The sequence below is a fragment of the Schistocerca americana genome, chromosome 7 (assembly GCF_021461395.2).
Source record: "Schistocerca americana isolate TAMUIC-IGC-003095 chromosome 7, iqSchAmer2.1, whole genome shotgun sequence".
In the NCBI taxonomy this organism is placed as follows: domain Eukaryota; kingdom Metazoa; phylum Arthropoda; class Insecta; order Orthoptera; family Acrididae; genus Schistocerca; species Schistocerca americana.
Window position 1 is genome coordinate 312,983,679 of NC_060125.1, and position 24,030 is coordinate 313,007,708.

The window sequence follows — 24,030 nt, forward strand, 5'->3', positions numbered from 1 at the left end:
CAGCCCTCCTTTCATCACCAAGTCTGTCTGCGATGGCATCAGTCTTGTTGCCAGTTTGCCCATTGCGGCCTGCTCCTAGCTGGCCGTCAGGTCAGTGACCATCCTGTTGTCACTGCTGTCAGCTTGCCGGGTCTGTCCCAGCCGGCACTGCCATTATTGCCAGGTCAGTCTGCAAGAACATCAGTCCTCCTGTTTATCCATTCACCATTGTTGCTGTCCCAGCTAACACTCAAGCCGTAGTCAGCCTTGTACCTTCCTGCCTCCAACTTGTCACCGGGCTGGTCTGCAACATCGTCTTTCCATTCACCAGTCCTCTCGCCACCGCCCCTGTTCCACCTGGCCCTCCTTATGTTGGTAGGCCTGTCAGTGCTGACACCAACTGTCTTGTCAGTATGTTCAACACCGGTCCTTCCTCTGCTGCGAGCCCATTCATAGTCACTGGTGTCACAGCAGCCACCCACATGGCCACTTCCGCTATTGTTGATGGCCCAATGATAGGTCTCACTGTTCATGTTCATGCCACTGGTCCTATCATGTGTTCTGCCAGGCCATGGGTTGTGCCCTCTCGGCAGTTTCACCACAAGCCCACTTATACCCGGCCCTTCCCCATCACCTCCTGCAATGGAGGCCAGTCGCCATTCACCTACATGGACGCGGAATACTTGTTTTGTTGGGATGATTTCTTGTGTTAATTACTGGTTCAACTCTGTATTCTCATGTGCTTCACCTGAGCTTCTGCAAAGTTTTTGTATTATTCTTGTGTAGCATAAGTCACAGGTCCTACAACCCACATTCATCAGTCTTATTAGTTGTCTCTTGCATTCTTGTTCAGAGGGTATGCACTTACCACTGTTCTTATACACTGACGCACCAAAGAAACTGGCACAGGTGCGTGTATTCAAACACAGAGATATGTAAACAGATGTAATACGGTGCTGTGGTCGGCAATGCCTATGTATGACAAGTGCCTGACACAGTTGTTAGATTGGTTACTGCTGCTACAATGGCATGTTATCAAGATTTAAGTGAGTTCAAATGTGGTGCCATAGCCAATGCACAACTGATGGAACACAGAATCTCTGAGGAAATGGTAAAATGAGGATTTTTCCCATACGGCCATTTCACAATTGTACCGTGAATATCAGGACTGGAGTAAAACATCAAATCTCCAGCATTGCTGTGACCAGAAAAAGATCCTGCATGTACGGGACCAAAGACATCTGAAGAGAATTGTACAACATGGCAGAAGCACAACCCTTCCACAAATTGCTGTAGATTTCAATGCTGGGCCATCAACAAGTGTCAGCGTGCGAACCATTCAATGAAACATCAGTGATATGGGCATTCGGAGCCTAAGGCCCCACTCATGTACCCTTGATGACTGCACAACACAAATCTTTACATCTCACCTGGGCCCACAAACACTGAGATTGGACTGTTGATGACATGACTGGAAACATGCTGCCCAGTTGGATGAGTCTCACTTCAAATTGTATCGAGCAGATGGATGTGTACGGATATGGGGACAACCTCATGAGCCGGCTCATGAATCCATGGACTCTGAACGTCAACAAGGAACTGTTAAAGCTGGTGGAGGCTGTTTAATGGTGTGGGGAGTGTGAAATTGGAGTGATATGGGACCCCTGATATGTGTAGGTAAGCCTAACAGGTGACACGTTCATAAGCATCCTGTCTGATCACTTGCATCCATTCATGTCCATTATGCATTCCAATGGACTTGGGCAATTCCAGTAGGACAATGTGACACCCCACATGTTCAGAATTGCTACAGAGTGGGACCAGGAACACTCTTCCAAGTTTAAACTCTTCTGGTGACCCACAAACTCCCCAGACATGAACATTATTGGGCATATCTGGGATGCCTTGCAGTGTGCTGTTCAGAAGAGATCTCCACCCTCGCGTACTCTTATGGATTTATGGACAGCCCTGCAGGATTCATGGTGTCAATTCCCTACAGCACTACTTCAGACATTAGTCGAGTCCATGCCAAGTCGTGTTGCAGCACCAGTACCAGTTTCTTTGGCTGCTCAGTGAATATGCATTGTCTTTACACAATTCAATGTGCATGAAATGCAAGGTTCTGTTATTGTATTTTTCTGGTCATTTCCTGGGCATGTTTTCCTTTTGCTGAGTGTATTCTTGATTGTTCTAGTTCAATGGACAGTCAGCTGTGGTGGTGGGCAGCCTAACACTGTGAGTATGGTATGTCTCTGAGATGGCAGTCCCATCTCTTTGTAATGGGGGAGAGATGTTGAATCCACCTGGTGGTCAATTCCTATGCACACCAGGCAGGCCATGCAGGACGTTGCCCTGTGAAGAGGATGTGTAGTAAAAGCTTTCATCAAAACAGAGATATTTTCCTTGTATGGCCTGGGCTGTTTACCACAGAGTTAAATGTCACTTCCACAGCATCTTGGGTCACCAGCCTTGCCAACAGGCACTGTGCCTGTCACAGAGAAAGTGCTTTCAGCACAGTGCTATTTTGCTATGCCATGTTACGTGTCCTCGCTGTGCAATGTGGATATTCATCTGTTCCCAACTATTTAGGCACTGCCAGATTGAGCAGAGTCAGTTACAACCTACACCCCAAGTCGTCAGTCCCAGCAGTTCTGTCTGGACACATCAGTAGATCAATTCCAGCACTAACAGCTGGCAGTACCAGCAGTTTCGTCTCTCAGTTCCATGCCAGCAGAACCCACCTAGTTCATCCTTGTCTGCACCAGCAGCACATTAGCCATCACACGACGACAAAACCATCACAGTAACGTCCCAGATCTTCGCACCATCGCCCACCACATCTCTAGTGTTCATTGTGGTGGCACATTGCAGTCAACATCACAGGACGGACATTTCTGTTGTATGTAGTTGCGTGAATATTCATCCGTGGGCATTAAAGCTGAATTTCATTTTGTTAGTAAATTTATTATTTTAGAAGTGTCCTCAGTCACTCCTCAGTACCAGGATGCTTCACAGTCTATGTACATTAGTGTCAGTGCTCTTATGCTGAGGAAAGTGCATCCCAAATTGTGGGCTTATAATCATGTGGTGTCACTTGTACGTTATATGTAACTGATGGTCACCTATAATCAGTTGTCTTGAACATTCTTAATTTTGGTTGTGCCGGATATGTAGGATGAGAACATTTTTGGCCTTTAAGAGTATTCCACCTCTGCATTTTCATTACATCATGAAGTGTACTCTACCGGCTTGTAAAACAGGTGCACCACTGTTTGAAAAAGCTCTGGAGAAGGTGGCCAAGTCCAAGATTTTGTGAAGATCACTCAGTTCTATCAGCCATTAAGGATTGGGTTAAGATTGAACTAAACAGAATGAAACTATATCAGTTTTTGTCCCCTGTTTCCTACAGTCAGCAGGCTTGAGCATTAGTATTTGTTAGAAAGTCTGGGGACTCTCTTCAGAGGTGTTGAGGCACTGAACAAATCATTAGTGCACAAGTGGATATTAATTCTCATCTCCCACCTCACCCTCATCCCAGCGAACTTTTAAGAGGAAAACTCTTGTAAAACTGATCTAATGGAGGCACATTTTCAGTTGCCTTTCACTGTAGATTCAAAGAAGTTTTCAGTATCCAACAGACTGTTCCGACTGAATCAATATGAAAGGCTGCCTATTGAAACAGCTAGTGCCCCTTCATGTTCCAGAGGCTTCTTGAGCAGTTTATTGCACATATTCTGTATTGTGTGAATTATCTCAATGATATTCTGGTCACTGGTCACGGGACAGGAGAACAATGGCGCAATCTATGTCTGGTTTTCTTGCCTTTGCACAAAAAGGCATTAACTGTAACTTTTCCTAATAAGCCTTCTTTCAACCAGCAGTCGCTTATTTAGGCTATACTCTTGGTGAAGACGGCATTTGGGTCACTAAAGCATATGCAGTGGTCATCCAGAACATGCCTTTGCCAAAATCCAAAAAAGCTCGTTAAATTATAGTTTATGATAAAGACAAGATGGCTTCTGAATTTTGCACATGGAATTTATTCTTGAGTGCCAGACATGTACACCTTCAAACATTTATACAGAAATGAACTATTATACTCTGTTTATTCCTCAGAGAGTATCAGACATGTATACCTTGAACAATTTCTAAGAAAAGTGAATTATTATACTCCGTTTATTCCTCAGGCAGCCAGCACATCACACCTGCTAAACTGTCTCCATAAAAAGGAAGTCCCCTTTCAGTTGTCAGAAGAATGGCATCTGACTTTTCATAAATTAAAAGCAGCCCTCCAATTAGCATCCTGCTTTGTGACTTACCAGCCCCACTTATCATTGGTATTGGCAACAGATTCATTCTGACATGACATTGGGGCTGTTCCCTTTCATAAATTAAAGGATGGTATATACAGGCCAATTACATTTGAGTAAATGATGTTTATTCCAGCTAAACAACATTATTCACAAATTGAAAATGAAGAATCAGCAACCAAACTTGGGGTACATTAATTTTGTATTTTTTTTTTTTTTTTTTTTTTTTTGTATAAGTGTGAATTTCATCTTACTGCCGACCACAAACTGCTCATCAAGTTTTGGATTTAAGGCTGAACTGCTTGAGCATATATTACATCACTTTCATTAATGGGCTCTTTATTTGACAAATTTACAGTACTCTACTCACTATTGCACTTCGGCTCATCATCCTGAGACATATGTACTTTCTTGTCTTTCAACAGGCTAGATCCTGTACTTGATCATCAGTAGACAATTTGTTTTCAATTAGAGAGTGTAATGTAACAGAAGGAGAACCACCAGTAGACGTATACGATATCTCTCAGTAGGATACGTAATGGTACACTCTAACTTCATTGCAGATGCACTTACTTTCATGTATGTCTCTCTCGACTTTCACTAATCATTGTCTAATGTAATTAGGAATAATAATTGATATCCAAATTAAAATATGTTAACAGAAATTTCATAAGATGCTGATCATAGTGCAATAAGAAGATGATTATGTAAACAAATGTAACTTTTATAGCCTTATGCACATAACAAAGCAACTTACTTTGTGTAAGACGACAAAATTTGAAATTGTAATTAGTGCTATTGTAGGTAATTAAAGTTTCAAGTGATGAAATTTCGTCTCATTGTAAAAGATGCAAGAAAAATGTGAAAAATGGTGTGAAGTGCAATGAATGCTGTCGACTACTTCACTTTAGATGTGGAAAAGTTGATACATCCCTTATAGAAGACATGAAATTGTTGACAAACTGCAAATGTGAGGAGCGTAGGACAAGATCTAATGCCATAAGCCAACAGGAAGTTTACCATAGAGAATTTACAACAACAATGGACACGCTAAATAACGAAACACCGTCCCAGTCCACAGGGCAAACACATTTTCAGAAAAGCAGCACAGGATGGATTATGCTTTGACCGTCTCGTAAGGTAACAAACGACACAAAAGTGAATAGTTATCTTTGTACCATCCCTGAACATGAGAATAGATACTCAGCCCTAACTCATGTAAACAATGACAGTGATCATCAAGTGACAGTCCAAAAAAGACATACCCCAAACAAAACTGTGATAAAACAATCTCAACAAATGAACACAAAGGTACTATGAAAAAATAAACACTATAATAACCTAAAAGTTTTTTCAGACAGTTTCGGAAGAGGGTTAGCTATAAAACTGAAAACAAATGATGCAGCAAGAAGTTTCAAAATTCAGGGACTAGTAAAACCTAATGCAAGATTAAGCCAAGTTGAGGACAGTGTTGAAGAAGAATGCAAGAATCTATCATCAAACGACTATGCAATATTTATAGGAGGTGCTAATGATGTGTATCACAATGAAACAGTTGCAGCAACAAAAGCAATGACAGAGTCACTGGGTAAGCTAACACATACCAATGTAATAGTGGCTAAAATACTTCACCGTTATGATCTAATACCAGGTGTACCGGTATGAAATGAGCGTTAAGATACAAATGTGTCGAAAGGGAACATTTGTTGTGAATGAGCCTTAATTTTTTTTTTTGGTTTGGTTGGTATGACATCTGTCAAAGATATTTAGTATACATCAAGTCATGGAACAAACAACATCATATGTTTTCATTGTGTTAACAATGTCAAATTTTGTACCAGAAAGTTATGATTTGGGGAAAGCATTAATTTTTTGTTTTCATTTGAAAAAAAGTGCTGCAGAGTCGCATCAAATGCTTGTCGAGGCATATGGTGATCATGCTCTATCAGAAGCAACATGCAAAAGATGGTTTCAACAGTTCAGAAATAACGATTTTGATGTAAGAATGCGGAAGACCACCAAAAAAGTTCGAAGATGCCGAATTGCAAGCAATATTGGATGAAGATGATACTTTGAGTCAGAAGAAATGGCAACAATGCTAAATGTTGCACAACAAACAATTTCTGACCATTTGAAAGCTATGGGAAAGATCCAGAAGTGTGGAAAATGGATGCCACATGAATTGAATGAAAGACAGATGGAAAACCGAAAAAACCATTTGTCAAATTTTGCTGCAAAGACATGAAAGAAAATCAATTTTGCATCAAATTGTTACTGGCAATGAAAAATGGATTTATTTTAAGAATCCTAAACAGGAAAAATCATGGGTTAATCTGGGACAACCATCAACATCGACTGCAAAACCAGATCGATTTGGCAAGAAGACAATGCTCAGTGTTTGGTGGGATCAGACAGGTGTGGTATATCATGAGCTTCTAAAACCCAGTGAAACTGTGAATACTAATCGCTACAGACAACAAATGATCAATTTGAACAATGCATTGATCGAGAAAAGACCAGAATGGGCCAGAAGAAATGACAAAGCAATTTTTTTACACGACAATGCACATGCACACAAAGCAAAACTGGTTCAGGATACAATCAAAACACTTGGCTGGGAGCTGCTACCCCACCCACCATATTCACCAGACTTGGCCCCTTCTGATGACCATTTGTTTTCATCAATGGGACACGCATTGGCTGAGGAACAATTCGATTCCTATGAAGTAGTCGAAAATTGGGTGTCTGATTGGTTTGCTTCAAAAGACGAACATTTCTATTGGCGTGGAGTCCACAAATTGCCAGAAAGGTGGTCAAAATGTATAGAAATCAATGTTCAGTACTTTAAATAAAATGTTTTTACTTTTCAATTCAAAATCAGTGTTTCATTTTCACAAAAAACGCTCATTTCATACTGGTACACCTGGTAGAACAATCATGTGTGAACAACAAACTTAAAAAAGCCAATAACCTCTATGATTCAGTATGTAAACATTTCAAAAATGTAACAGTGATTGACATGAATGATATTTCAGACTGCTGCTGCACCACAATTATGCCCCTTAGCAAACCTTGTCACTGTAACAGAGCTTGTCATACAAGCCATGGTCAGCATCTAAATGGCTTAGGAAAGTCACTTCTAAGCAAAAAAAGAAATACTTGGGATTTTAAGACAAAAATTAAGCTCTGCTAATAAAACAATTTATAGGCTTCAGTTCAAAGATATGGTACAGGGAAACTCCCACTAGTGGCCAAATCTAACACAAGTTGGATCTGGTCACAACAGTTTGCAAGGGACAGTAAAGATAATGCAACAGAAAAAGCAACAAGTATTCCTCCCAGTAACAAAAATGATTTAATGTTATTTCATGTTAATGTACAATCCCTAAGGCATAAGGTTAATGAGCTACAGTACTTGGCAGACAAAATTAACTGTAGCATACTGCGTATTAATGAGCATTGGTTGCATGACTTAGAAATAGATTTGTGTGTACCTTATGGCTACATATTAACCACAAAATATTGTAGAACGAATATTGCACATGGTGGAGTTGCCATCTACATAAAAGAAAACTTAAATCTGCAGCATTCAGTGATAGACCTACACAAACATTGCATTGAAGGTGTATTTGAAGTAGCAGCCATAGTATTGCATACCCAAAAAATTATCATTGTTTCTGAGTACCATACACCAGCCTCTGATGAGGAAGTTCTTATAGATAAACTAAATTCACTAATCAAATTATTCACTAAACACAAAAATCACAAAATTTTTATTGCAGGTGACTTCAATACAGATATAAGGGAAAGTAGAAAAAATGTAAATGACATGGTTAACAGCCTAAAGGCACTAAGCTGCTACTGTATAAATGAAAAACCTACTAGACTAGATGCATGCCTTGACAATGTAATTAGTAATGTAAATCAGGATTAACTAAAGCATGATGTGATTGAGTTAGAGTTATCTGATCATGACGAGATATGGGTCAGAATAGGCAGTATGAGCCCAGAGAGAACTAAACAGTCAGTCACTTTCAGAATACTAAAAGAGAGCAATATTGTACAATTTAAACATGAACTGAAGGATGTAGATTGGTCAAATACACTACACAATATAAAAAGTCTTGATGAATGTTTCTCTATGTTTTTATATATCATTAAAAATGCAGTACATAGTCACTGTCCACTTATCACAAAAAGATGCACCGCTAACAACAGAAAAAAACCTCAGCACTCTAACAAGTGGTACACTCCAGAGCTCAAGCAAATGAGGACACTGTTACTTATACTAAAAAATAACAATGATAAAAATGAGGAAGCCAGGAAACACTATGTGACCCTTAAGAAGTTTTACTAATATGAAATAAAATCAGTTAACTGTAGTAAAGTAAATGATGAATATATTGCAGGCTCAAAAAATGCCTGTCAAGCAGCTTGGAATATAATAAAAAGTGAAATCAATATGAACACACAGGAAGCCACAGTGCCTATAGATTGCAACATCCTTAACGAATATTTTATAAATTGTGCCAGCTCTCATTCTTCTTCTTCTTCTTCTTCTGCTGCTTCTTTTGGTACAAATCATTCTGATAATATTTCACCTGCTGTAACCCTTCTTAAACAACAAGCACCAGCAACCAAGAAATTCTCTTGGTCAAAAATCACCTCCGGGCACATTATCAGATCTATAAAGAAACTTAAAAACTATTACGGGCTTAGTAACAGTACTGTTAAACACATAGCCACTGCAATCTTAATGCCACTAACATATCTGACGAATCGCATACTCGAAGAAGGAGTATTCCCTGAATGTCTGAAAATGACAGTTACACTCCCAATCTATAGCAAAGGTGACAGAAAAATTCCAAACAATTATAGACCTATATCAATAGTTCCCATTATATCAAAAGTAATAGGAAACTGCATACATATCCAAATTTACAATTATTTTGAAAGTAATAAATTATTGAGTAAGAACCAGTTTGGCTTTTGATCTGAACTATCGACAACCAAAGCAGTTGAATGCCTCCATAGTAATATATATGAAGGATATGAGAACAAGAAACTCACTTGTGTTGCACTGTTAGATTTAACAAAAGCCTTTGACTCAGTCACACATGAAATAATGATAAAAAAAACTAGAACATTACAGTATTGTAGATAAACCATTACAATTTTTTCGGTCATAATTAAGCGATAGGGTACAATTAGTAAAAACAAACTATCAAAAGTCAACACCCTTTAAAGTAAAGAGAGGAATTCCACAAGGCTCAGTGCTTGGCCCTTTCCTGTTCATTGTTTACATCAATGACTTCTCAAATTATATGCCATGCAACAATGTACTGTATGCTGATGATATGACACTAATACCAGATGGAGAAAATCTGCAAGATGTCATAGAATACAACAAAGTAATAACTGAAATGAGCAGTGACTGGTGCAGAGCCAACCTTTTATCAATAAACAAATTGAAAATGGAAGAAATTTATTTCATCCTGAAACCAATTGAACAGAATACAAAAAAATGTCAAGTTACTAGGTTTACATATAGATTAAAAACTTACGTAGGACAGACACACAAATTATCTATGTGGCAAACTTGCTCGAACTTTCTTTCTATTACACACGCTGAGTCACGTTATCAGTAAAAATCTGCTAATCTCCACATACTTTGCTTTTTTCCATTCACAACTGCAATATGGGGTTCTTCTTTGGAGTAACTCAGTTGGTTCAAGTACCATCTTCAAGTGGCAGAGGAAAGCATTTGGTTCATTTTAGGACTAGCACCAAGACAAAATTGCAAAAATCATTTTAAAGAACTAAAGATAATGACACTACCTAGTATATACATTTATAATTCTTTAATATATGCTAAAGAGAACTTTAATTTATGATCTGAAGTGCATGTTCATAATACTCGGAATGATAGTAAAGCAGACCTACCAAACACAAGGCTGACATTGACACAAAAGAGCCACAAACACCTTAGCTTGAAATTTTATAACAAACTCTCAAAGGCTGTGAGTGAACTATCGATGAATAACTTTAAGCAAACAATAGAAGTGTGGCTCAAATGTATGCCATATTACTCACTTGATGAGTTTCTAAACAGTGACACAAAAGAGATATGCTACATGAAACAAAAAACTGTCATACGAATTATACCTATATGTTTGTGACAGTAATGTACCAACAAAGACTTATACATGGTTACGTAAGATGTACCATAAATATACCTTGATACTATTGTATATTTAACTGTTATGATGTACTATTATTATTATCTTTCACTTTCTCAGACGTTAAGTCCGGTTAAAAATGGAGTGACGCGGACCTTGATCAAGCGTCACTTCCTTTTAACTGTACGGTATGTGTTATATTGCATTTAGGAACTTTCGGGTAATTGAACATGTATCAATAATTACGGATTTCTGTAGTTGTATATATATGTTTGGATGTAGCTGTATTGCATTGATGTACTGGTGGATATTGTGTGGTATGACTCCTGAAGTTGATAGTATAATTGGTATGGTGTCAACTTTATCCTGATGCCACATGTCTTTGACTTCCTCAGCCAGTTGGATGTATTTTTCAATTTTTTCTCCTGTTTTCTTTTGTATATTTGTTGTATTGGGTACGGATATTTCGATTAGTTGTGTTAATTTCTTCTTTTTATTGGTGAGTATGATGTCAGGTTTGTTATGTGGCGTTGTTTTATCTGTTATAATGGTTCTGTTCCAGTATAATTTGTATTCATCATTCTCCAGTACATTTTGTGGTGTGTACTTGTATGTAGGAACGTGTTGTTTTAAAAGTTTACGTTGTAAGGCAAGCTGTTGGTGTGTTATTTTTGCGACATTGTCATGTCTTCTGGGGTATTCTGTATTTGCTAGTATTGTACATCCGCTTGTGATGTGATCTACTATTTCTATTTGTTGTTTACAAAGTCAGCATTTATCCGTTGTGGTATTGGGATCTTTAATAATATGCTTGCTGTAATACCTGGTGTTTATTGTTTGATCCTGTATTGCAATCATGAATCCTTCTGTCTCACTGTATATACTGCCTTTTCTTAGCCATGTGTTCGATGCGTCTTGATCGATGTTTGGCTGTGTTAGATGATACGGGTGCTTGCCATGAAGTGTTTTCTTTTTCCAATTTACTTTCTTCGTATCTGTTGATGTTATGTGATCTAAAGGGTTGTAGAAGTGGTTATGAAATTGCAGTGGTGTAGCCGATGTATTTATATGAGTGATTGCCTTGTGTATTTTGCTAGTTTCTGCTCGTTCTAGAAAGAATTTTCTTAAATTGTCTACCTGTCCATAATGTAGGTTTTTTATGTCGATAAATCCCCTTCCTCCTTCCTTTCTGCTTAATGTGAATCTTTCTGTTGCTGAATGTATGTGATGTATTCTATATTTGTGGCATTGTGATCGTGTAAGTGTATTGAGTGCTTCTAGGTCTGTGTTACTCCATTTCACTACTCCAAATGAGTAGGTCAATATTGGTATGGCATAAGTATTTATAGCTTTTGTCTTGTTTCTTGCTGTCAATTCTGTTTTCAGTATTTTTGTTAGTCTTTGTCTATATTTTTCTTTTAGTTCTTCTTTAATATTTGTATTATCTATTCCTATTTTTTGTCTGTATCCTAGATATTTATAGGCATCCGTTTTTTCCATCACTTCTATGCAGTCGCTGTGGTTATCCAATATGTAATCTTCTTGTTTAGTGTGTTTTCCCTTGACTATGCTATTTTTCTTACATTTGTCTGTTCCAAAAGCCATACTTATATCATTGCTGAATCCTTCTGTTATCTTTAGTAATTGGTTGAGTTGTTGATTTGTTGCTGCCAGTAGTTTTAGATCATCCATGTATAGCAAATGCGTGATTTTGTGTGGGTATGTTCCAGTAATACTGTATCCATAATTTGTATCATTTAGCATGTTGGATAGTGGGTTCAGAGCAAGGCAGAACCAGAAAGGACTTAATGAGTCTCCTTGGTATATTCCACGCTTAATCTGTATTGGCTGTGATGTGATATTATTTGAATTTGTTTGGATATTAAGTGTGGTTTTCCGATTTTTCATTACTATGTTTAGGAACTGTATCAATTTAGGATCTACTTTGTATATTTCCAATATTTGTAGTAACCATGAGTGGGGTACACTATCAAAAGCTTTTTGGTAATCAATGTATGCGTAGTGTAGCGACCTTTGTTTAGTTTTAGCTTGATATGTCACCTCTGCATCTATTATCAGTTGCTGTTTACATACTCATGCTCCTTTGCAACAGCCTTTTTGTTCTTCATTTATAATTTTGTTCTGTGTTGTATGTGTCATTAATTTCTGTTTAATGACTGAAGTTACTACAGCATCTAGGCATGACCCACTTCTTCAATTTGTTCATGTAGGGTGGGGTGTTTTAACAAGCTCTCCAGTTCAGAATCACCTGACCTTTGCTGCTTTCTTTATCTACATCTACATCTACATCTATATAGATACTCCACAAGCCACTATATGGTGCGTCGCAGAGTGTACCCTGTACCACTACTAGCCATTTCCTTTCTTGTTCCACTTGCAGATAGAGCAAGAGAAAAACAACTATCTATATATCCCGTTATCAGGAGAAAGAAAACTGGCATTCTACACATTGGAGCACGGAATGTCAGATCCCTTAATCAGGCAGGTAGGTTAGAAAATTTAAAAACTGAAATGGATAGGTTAAAGTTAGATGTGGTGGGAATTAGTGAAGTTTGGTGGCAGAAAGAACAAGACTTCTAGTCAGGTGCATACAGGCTTATAAATACAAATTCAGATAGAGGTAGGAGTAGGTCTAATAATGAATAAAAAGGTAGGAGCACAGGTAAGCTACTACGAACAACATAGTGAACACATTATTGCAACCAAGATAGACGTAAAGGCCACACCTACCACAGTAGTACAAATTTATATGCCAACAAGGCCCATAGATGAAGAGATTGAAGGAATATATGGTGAGATAAAAGAAATTATTCAGATAGTGAAGGGAGACGAAAATTTAATAGTCATGAGGGACTGGAATTCGATAGTAGGAGAAGGAAGAGAAGGAAAAGTAGTAAGTGAATATGGAATGCAGGAAAGGATTGAAAGAGGGAGCTACCTGGTAGAATTTTGCACAGAGCATAACTTAATCATAGATAACACTTGGTTTAAGAATCATGAAAGACAGCTGTATACATGGAAGAGGCCTGGATACACTGGAAGGTTTCAGATAGATTACATAATGGTAAGACAGAGATTTATGAACCAGGTTTTAAATTGTGAGACATTTCCGGGGGCAGATGTGGACTCTGACCACAATTTCTTCGTTATGAACTGTAGATTAAAACTGAAGAAACTACAAAAAGGTAGGAATTTAAGAAGATGGGACCTGGATAAACTGAAAGTACCTGAGGTTGCAGAGAGTTTTCGGCAGAGTATTAGGGAACAATTGAAAAGAATGGGGGAAAGAAATACAGTAGAAGAAAAATGGGTAGCTTTGAGAGGTGAAATGATGAAGGCAGCAGAGGATCAAGCAGGTAAAAAGACGAGGGCTAGTAGAAATCCTTGGGTAACAGAAGAGATATTGAATTTAAGTGATGAAAGGAGAAAATATAAAAATGGAGTAAATGAAGAAAGCGGAAAGGAATACATGTCTCAAAAATGAGATCGTCACGAAGTGCAAAATGGCTAAGCAGGGATGGCTAGAGGACAAATGTAAGGCTGTAGAGGCATATATCACTAGGGGTAAGAGATAGATACTGCCTACAGAAAAATTAAAGAGACCCTTGGAGACAAGAGAACCACCTGTATGAATATCAAGAGCTCAGATAGAAAAAACAGTTCTAAGCTAGGAAGGGAAAGCAGAAAGATGGAAGGAGTACTGTACATAGACAGTGTATACAAGGGCGATGTAGTTGAGGGCAATATTATGGAAATGGAAGCGGACATAGATGAAGAGGAAATGGGAGATATGACACTGTGTGAAGAACTTGATAGAGCACTGAAAGACCTAAGTCAAAACAAGGACACGGGAGTAGACAACATTCCATTATAACTACTGATAGCCTTGAGAGAGACAGACATGACAAAACTTTACCATCTGGTGTGCAAGATGTATAAGACAGGTGAAATATCCTCAGACTTTAAGAAGAATGTAATAATTTCAATCCCAAAGAAAGCAGGTGTTGACAGGTGTGAAAATTACTGAGCTATCAGTTTAATAAGTCACGGCTGCAAAATACTAACATAAATTTTTTACAGACGAATGGAAAAACTGGTAGAAAGCAACCTTGGGGAAGATCAGTTTAGATTCCATAGAAATGTTGGAACACGCAAGGCAATACTGACCCTACAACTTATTTTAGAAGATAGGTTAAGGAAAGGTAAACCTATGTTTCTAGCATTTTTAGACTTAGAGAAAGCTTTTGCAGTGTTGACTGGAATACTCTCTTTCAAATTCTGAAGGTAGCAGGGATCAAATACAGAGAGCAAAAGGCTATTTACAATTTGTACAGAAACCAGATGGCAGTTTTAAGAGTTAAGGGGCATGTAAGGGAAGCGAGTGAGAGAGGGTCGTAACCTATCCCTGATTTTATTCAATCTGTATATTGAGCAAGCAATAAAGGAAACAAAAGAAAAATTTGGATGAGGAATTAAAATCCATGGAGAAGAAATAAAAACTTTGAGGTTTGTGGATGACACTGTAATTCTGGCAGATACACCAAAGATCTGGAAGAGCAGTCAAACGGATGGGCAGTACCTTGAAAGGAGGCTATAAGATGAACATTAACAAAAGCAAAATGAAGATAATGGAATCTAGTCGAATTAAATGAGGTTATGCAGAGGGAATTAGATTAGGAAATGAGACACTTAAAGTAGTAGATGAGTTTTGCTGGGGAGCAAAATAACTGATGATGGTTGAAGTAGAGAGGACATAAAATGTAGACTGGTGATGGCAAGGAAAGTGTGTCTCAAGAAGAGAAATATGTTAACATTGAGTGCAGATTTAAGAGTCAGGAAGCCTTTACTGAAAGTATTTGTATGGAGTGTAGCCATATATGGAAATGAAACACAGACGATAAATAGTTTATACAAGAAGAGAATAGATGCATTCGAAATGTGGTGCAACAGAAGAATGCTGAAGATTAGATGGTTAGATCATGTAACTAATGAGGAGGTACTGAATAGAAATGGGGGTAAAGATCATAGAGGGAGACCAAGGGATGAATACATTAAGGATGTAAGTTGCAGTAGTTACTCGGAGATGATGAGGCTTCCACAGGATAGAATAGCGTGGAGAGCTGCATCAGACCAGTCTCTGGACTGGAGACCACAACAACACAACATGTACCTCCATATGAGCCTTAATTTCTCATGTCTTATCTTCATCATTCTTCAGCAAAATTTGTGTTGGCAGCAGCAAGATCATCAAATGCCAGTTTTCTACATTTTCTCAATAGTGCTCCTCAAAAATAACATCTTCCCTTCAGAAATTCCGATTTGAATTACTGAAGCACCTCTGTAACACTTGTGTGTCGTTCAAGCCTATCGGCAACAAATCCAGCAGCCCGCCTCTCAATTGCTTTGATATCTTCCTTTGAACATGCAAGTAGTACTCAAGAACAGATCACATTAGCATCCTATATGTAGCCTCCAGTACAGATGAACCACACTTTCCAAACATTCTCACATTAAACCAAAGTTTGTCATTCAACTTCCGGCCACAACGCCCACATGCTCATTGCATTTCAGATCACTTTGCAGTGTTATGCTCAGATATTTAAATGTCATGCCTGTGTCAAACAGGATACTGTAATGCTGTATCCAACCATTACTGGCTTATTTTTCCTACACATTCACATAAACTTATATTTTTATAATAGAGGGAAACATTCCACGTGGAAAATATATATATAAAAAACAAAGATGCTGTAACTTACCGAACGAGAAAGTGCTGGTAGATAGACACAATAAAAAACACACACACAAATCTCACGCTTTCGCAACCCAAGATTGCTTCATCAGGAAAGAGGAAAGGAGAGGGAAAGACGAAAGGATGTGGGTTTTAAGGGAGAGGGTAAGGAGTCATACCAATCCCGGGAGCGGAAAGACTTACCTTGGGGCGAAAAAAGGACAGGTATACGTGCGCGCGCCCACACACACACACACACACACACACACACACACACACACACACATCTGCACATTACATATGTCTGCCTGTGTGTGTGTGTGTGTGTGTGTGTGTGTGTGTGTGTGTGTGTGTGTGGGCGCATGCGCGTGGGGTCCTTTTTTCCCCCTAAGGTAAGTCTTTCCGCTCCTGGGTTTGGAATGACTCCTTACCCTCTCCCTTAAAACCCACATCCTTTCATCTTTCCCTCTCCTTCCCTCTTTCCTGATGAAGCAACCTTGGGTTGCGAAAGCTTGAAATTTGTGTGTGTGTTTTTTATTGTGTCTATCTATCGTTTGGTAAGTTACAGCATCTTTGTTTTTTATATATATAAACTTATATTTTTGTACATTCAGAACCAGCTGCCATTCATCACATCAACAAGAAGTCATCTTGAATCATCCTACAGTCATTCACCTTCAACACATTTCCTTACACCACAAAATCATCAGTAAACAACTGCAGATTGATTCCCAACCTGTCCACCAGATCATTTAAGTATATAGAAAATAACAGTGGTCGTATCACATTTCCATGGGGCACTCCTGACAATACCCTTGTCTTTGATGAACAATTGCCATCAAGATTATTATTATTATTATTATTATTATTATTATTGGCATCAAATTCTTGTTCATAAATGTATGGTGCTCCTTACAAAATATGAAGAATGGTGCCAGGTGGTAGAGCTGTAATCCCTGCAACACTGGGTGTTAAAACTCTTGCATCAATCTCACCGAGGATTTCCTAGATGAAACAACTAGTAAATTGTTCCAGCCACTAGTCTTGAATGGACAGTAATGTAACACATATGGTTTGACAATGTACCATTTGCAAGCACACCAGTCAGCCCCAACCCAGTTATTTTCTCTGCGGTCAACACTGTTGCAGCTGTAGGACTTGGGCCACACACACTTCACAGACCCTCTCATGGGATCCGTGTGGTTAATCGTCATGACTGCCACAAAGGGAGGCTTGCAATGGAACTTAGCAATAGAGGGTGCACTCCAAATACTGGTGGTCGACAACAGTCTCCAATGCACAGAGCTCAAATTCGAAGGGTTTTGGACCCACAGCAATATTAAACATCTTACAACCTTTCCATCCAGCCTTAAATGGGTTGGCAGAATGATTTGTTAGCACAATTAAAATTGAAATCATTAGAGTTAAATTGGTTTCTGCATTACATGCCTTCCTAGCACATTACAAGGCTATGGTCAAAGCCTGACACCAGTCCTACATGGTTGTCCTCCCAGGACACTCCTGAATCTCCTGTAACATCCACCCCCAGAATGCACGGCAAATGCAACCACACCATTCTGTATTAATCATAAAGTGAGATTTCCAATATATATGAGGGAATATCAGAAAGTAATATACAATAATTTTATTACCAAAAAGATTAATACGTAACAAAATAAAACAAAAAAAAACAAAAAAACAAAAAAATCACAAACGAGCCTACAACTTTTACCTGCTTCTCTACATAGTCACCAACATTGTCAACACATTTCTCCCATCGTGGTACCAGTTTCAATATGTCCTGTTCGTAGAAGTCCATTTGGTTGGAGTATAGCCATTTGGGGACTGCTGATTTCACTTCCACGTCTGTCACAAAGCATTGGCTGATCGGGAATTTCTTCATTTGACCGAACAGATGCGCACAAATTTCAATGTGTCATGAACAATACTGTACACTGCACAACAGAAAATACTCAACTGCTGCAATAAGGTTCACAGGTGCGCATGTCAGCCATGCAAAATTGCTGCCTCAATTGCTCTGACATTCTGTGGGGTTTCAGCTGTTACCAACCATCTAGAGCATAGCTTCATTTAGCCCTCTTGCAAGAATGCATACCATCTGGAGACACTGTTACAACCAATACTGTCATCTCCTTACAGGCTATGCATGCCCCTGTGAATTTTACTCAGTTTACGCCCTTTTCCTCACAAATATCAAACTACACTTCGCTGCTCCTCACAAGCTGACAACAGTAACCTGCATGACATTTGTTGTTTAGTAGTTCAGGCCTCTCTTGCTAGAGCTGCACATGAAATCAAAATACCCTCTGCAGCACACACTTCAAATTATTTTGTAGTGAACTTTCAACATCCCAGCTGCAGTACCAGTAGAGAAAAAAAAAGATTGTGCATTCCTTTCCAATCCTTCCTCGTATAATCTCTCTTCAGTTGCAAAATAAATAAAATTAAAAAAAAAAAAAAAAAAAAATGCAAAGCGACTGGAAAGCCAATAACAAAATATCAAGGCATGCTTATAAGACACAAATCGTTTGGTTGTGAAGTTCACTTACCTGTGCTGTCCCAGTGGCTGTGTCATACGTCAGATCCAGCTGCCTGTCTCCCTTATTCAGCCTATATTTGGAACGTGTCAGATCACGCCAGTTGGAACCTGTCCGAGAGGTGAAATCTGTTACCCATGGCATAACATGGTGACAGACAGGGTCCCCATGGCGTCTACCAGCTAAATTGTTTAAGATGGTCAAATAATCAAAATTAGATAGCTGCCCTCTAATCCATTGTTCACAATAGCTCTCTAAAGGTATTTTTTCAAGCTTTTGTTTATTGCTTTTATGGTCCAACATTTTATGGTCAGTATCAGTCTTGGGAATAAACTTGTTATGAGGGTTTGAGTATCTCTGGAAGTATTCTTGGTGCGTCCTCACTTCCTCATGAGGCCTAATATTGCTCTGTGCTGATATATCTTCTTTGAGATCATTTGCTACCAGTTCTACATTTTGAATTTTTGGACTGAACATATTTTCATTCTCTGCATCTCCAACATTAGAAGACGGATCATAATTGATGTTATCTTCCAGTTGTGGCATTACCTGAAAGAAATATTTCTTATACACCATTAATAATAATACAATGGCCATATCCCAAAACAGTATATAGGGGGAAAATATCATTACATAGAATGCTGATTTTTGTCTGCTAATTGTTAAAGCTTGAAAGCCAAGAATTTTCTGATTGTATAATGCTAACAAATAAGACTGACACAAAACAGACGGATTGACTGACTGACTGTATCTAACACTGACAAACAAATTAGTAGGCAGTGAATCTCTCTCAAGCACCCATTTTTCATTAACTGTATGCTTTGCTGAGTTACAGTGTCCAAGTCCATATTTTCATATCACCTATTACTCGGTGCTTCCTTGGTACAGTGGATAATGTTAGTTTAATTACTGAAGCTTGGAGAAGGTTCAGTAAAAATGTATGATCAGAAATGTGTTATCATGAATAATTTTAAAAAGAGAGAAACCAATGCACATGTTTTTAAAACACCTTTAGCAAAAAATTTTCTGGCAATTTCTACATCTGAGTTTGAAATTATCTTGGTTTTTTATTTCATCTAAACACTCTTTTATTGTCATTTCCTGTTTTCTAACTGTGATTTTGCACAATGAAAAATGTGTTAGTTCTTTGAGCATACAAATGCCCTTGGAAATTGGAAGATCACTCAATTCCACTTTCATGAGTAATAAATGTTTAAAGTCGCTGCCCCTCTCAAGGACATCTGTTGATCGCATAGCTCTGAAATACATTTTAATGTTAAACATAATCAAAAGATATGAATTGTTCTGTAGAAATGAGGGTTATTTCTTGAAATTCAACGAAGACAAAACATGCTTACATAATTAGAAATATAATAAAACAGGTAATTTATATTTATTCAAACCTGTATCCAAAGATTCTCAGTTATAAGGATATCACTTAGTGCAATTTCTCCAAGCACAAGGCCACGATCGTGCATTGATCGCATTGCTTGCAATAGTTGGTAGATTATAAAAAGAGGCTTGATGTGAGATGTTCCAAGCAATGCTGGACTGAATGTAACACAGTCTTGTAGTGTGTGCTTTATGTACGGTTCCTGGATCAGTAGAAAGCATTGTGGTGTCTCCACGGCACATAGTGCTGGCAAGATATTGCAGTGAACTTCAAATGATTTCTTTCCATCTTCATTATACACATCAATAAAACCTTCATCAAGGCGAAAAATTGGGCAACCAAATGTTCGTAATATCACTTCACGCATGACTGCATCACTGTCTGTAAGTGTGATTCTAGATGCATTTTTACCATCATTTGATACAGCTCCACCTGACGAGAGAGAGGAAAAAAAATCATGAGTTTTTAAGTAATGGTTCATTTATTCTTTTTTGTGTACAGGATAAGATTTTCTTCAACAATGTTTGTACATAGAATCAGTGGAAATATTGAACCTGTTGGTTTCACACACCTGCTTTGACGCATGCAGTGGCAGACAGAAACCAGTCTTCAAATTCAATATGTGTAAAATAAGCACCATAACTATACTGCAAGAGTTCTGTTCTGCTTTTGTTTATGTATATTTGATATCATATGCCACATAATCATGTCAAGTGTCAAAACCTACATGCACCACAGCAACAGCACAGTGTAACAATAACAGCACAAAAAGTTTAGAAACACTTGTACTACTTTAGGAACAACTTCCAGTACTGTAACTTAAGTTTAATCAGCCAGCCCGTTAAAAATAATAGCTGTACCACATGTGCTGCTCTATCTGACTGAAGTGTATAGATGCAAGTTACTCAACACTGGGAACTGCACAAGTTCCAAAAGTTGAGATGTGTGTGTGTGTGTGTGTGTGTGTGTGTGTGTGTGTGTGTGTGTGTGATTAAAATAAGTAAACACACACACACACACACACACACACACACACACACACACACACACAGACACACACACAGACAGAGAGAGAGAGAGAGAGAGAGAGAGAGAGAGAGAGAGAGAGAGAAACCTGTTTTGCACATTCAGTGAAAATCACTCCCATTTTCACTCATACAATAAGACTACCCTGCAAATTTTAAAAAAAGCTGCAGACACAGTTATTGTTTTATAACCTTTCTAAAAAGCTAGACATAGTGACTAAACAGCCCGAATAACTCAGGAAAGTGCAGCTGGCTGATTGCCTTAAAAAATCAGGATGAGCTAGCCACACCGATAACACAAACACATTGCACCATAATAATATAATGTTTCACAGAATAGAAGGCAAACCTAATGGTGAATCAGCCTCAGCCCTTTTGTTTGAATATAAAATTAAATCTCTTACACTTTTGATGCACAGAAATGTGTGAACCACAAGCTATACACATTGTTAGTCCTCTACCTGCAGTATGAGGCCAAGGGTCAGTACTGTACCGAGTCCCACCTGCTAACAGGTGAATGAAAAGAACTCGTCTTGCCTAAGTGGTCAAAATGGTGCTCAAAATGGCCACCAGGAAACTTTAGCAGCTGCAGTACTGTGTCATTTCTTGTCACTCTGCTCCCCAGCAATACATGATGTGAAGTGAAAATAGGATGAGAGGTGGCACACCGAGTCAATACAACACCTGCTGAATTGTTTTTACTAAATTCCACATGCCCTTAGACCCAGCGGATTAAAATCTCGTGCTGTGGCCCCTGTAGGCAGAAAACAGTGCCCTGGAGAATTTAAATTTGTTTACCTATTGGCTACATGCATTCTACAACTTAGAATGCACTCTCTGAGTAAGGTAAAAGCAATCCAGAATTGCAATCACTCTTTGCGTCTCAGTAAATTTAAAACAATTCTGGGCCTATCTAATAACCATCATATGTCGGTTGCAACCATAGCTCGAGCTTGGTGTTTGTCCCACACGCAACACTAGGTCATGCTTTGTATGGGTTCAAGATAGGCTTGTCGCTTACAGAAGAATCATAGAAAGTGCAAGCAATGGTTTGGTGGTATATGAATCATTCTGAAAAGGTGAGAAGCCTATGTGTCCAATGCGCCTCGAGGAGCTGCTTCCTGACTGCAAGTGTTGGCAACCCAGCATCAGCACAGAGGCTGAGTATGGCAACGGTATAGCAGACACCTACAATCAGCATAAACCCTCACGGTGGATGTCATTGATGATCTCAGGTTGGTATCCCACGACTGTCCAGGGCATCTCCGGACATGTCTTCACTGGTCATTAGTGCTAAATTCAAAGTGGGACTTATCACAAAAGACAATTCTATGCCAGTTTATGAGATTCCAAGCTGGAGACATGTCTGGAGGTGACCCGGGAGCAGTGGGAAACCATCCTGATTGTTACTCACCATACAGCCCAACATTTCGGAGTCATGTCATTTCTTTTCATAGGAGAACCCCTTTAGTTATCATCTGTAGCACCCTTACAGCACAGTGGTGATTCAAGGATATTCTGTGCGAAGTTTCATTGTCCTTCATAGCAAGCCATCCTGGGCTTATAATTCAGCAAAATAATATCTACCCACAAACAGCGAGAATTTCTACCGCTTGTCTTTGTGCCTACCAAACCCTACCTTGGACTGCAAGGTCACTGGATCTCTCCCCAATCGAGAATGTTTAGAGCATTAAGGTCAGGGCCCTCTACCAAGCTTGAGATTTTGACAATCTAACGTGCCCTCTTGGACAGAATTTGGCATGATATGCCTTAGGAGAACATACAACTCTACCAATCAATACCAAGCCGAATAACAGCTTGCTTAAGGTTCAAAGGAGGACTTGCACAATTTGTAAAGATCTTTCTCTAAATCATCCATTTTTTCTGAAATTGTAATAATTTGTTTGTCTGTACATGTACATCACATCTACCAATTTCCATCCCATTCGAATAATTCCTTCGTGGTGTCTTTTAGTTCAGAAGGTGTAAGAAATACAGCACGCGATGAGATCAACATTGTGTATTATGCAATGTCACCATATTGTCATTTTGAGAATATGCCTACACTGCTGAGTTGGGATGAACCCAACCAGCCTTTCCTTAAATGCTGTCCAACAATAGAGAAGTTCATTAAAGAAAAAAACCACTGACACTTGAGACTATTTATTTTTGTATTTACAAAGTAATGTTGCAGGGTGTGCTGAGTTGCATTGAGTAGTGTACTTTAATAGTAATTTTGTCTGGCCTGAAAAGAAATTATAAAAAATTTGTCTTTTCTGGCAGTGAATTTGGGAAGACTCCTATTTCACTACTGGAGGCCAAGCAATCTTTTGCCATCTGCTCTTGGATTTTCAAATCTAAATTTAAATTTAGTTTACTGATCGTGTACATGATTCAACTGAATATTTTACACGATCATGACCCTATTTTTTAGTTACTGCCATCGTCTGTGTTTATTTGTTTTAATTTTAACTAATATATAGTTAGAAAGTCACATTTCCTTCAACACAAAGATTCCACAGCTCACATTACTAGTGCTACTAGAAAGAAGAACAAAGAACAGATTCAACTATTAATTTCCTCTACGACAAGTAGTGCAGAGGACAGTTGTAATCTAGGCTTGTGTGAGGTTTTGGTGTCCACTACTGCACCTTGGAGTTAACAATATCATTTCTTCTGTTAAGAAAGTATTTCTCAAAGTTCCTCCCGGCATTCAGTCCTTTGTGGAAATAACTCCAAATGCCACCCCCCCCCCCTCCTCCCCTCCATCCACTCATCTGAACCCATACTTACACGTTGGTGTACCTGGTTCTTAGCAGCTTTACATTATGCCA

At 38.6% G+C, this 24,030-nt stretch overlaps 1 protein-coding gene across 1 annotated transcript in view; it reads right to left on the bottom strand.

The window, feature by feature from the left end:
* Positions 1-24,030, bottom strand: part of LOC124622065 (WD repeat-containing protein 81) — a 295,856-nt gene that overhangs the window by 260,003 nt on the left and 11,823 nt on the right. The window contains exons 4-5 of the mRNA XM_047147637.1: positions 20,182-20,603; positions 18,791-19,327 (exon numbers count right to left, since the gene is read on the bottom strand). Coding sequence (XP_047003593.1) covers positions 18,791-19,327; positions 20,182-20,603 — 959 coding nt within the window. The remainder of the gene's footprint in view (positions 1-18,790; positions 19,328-20,181; positions 20,604-24,030) is intronic.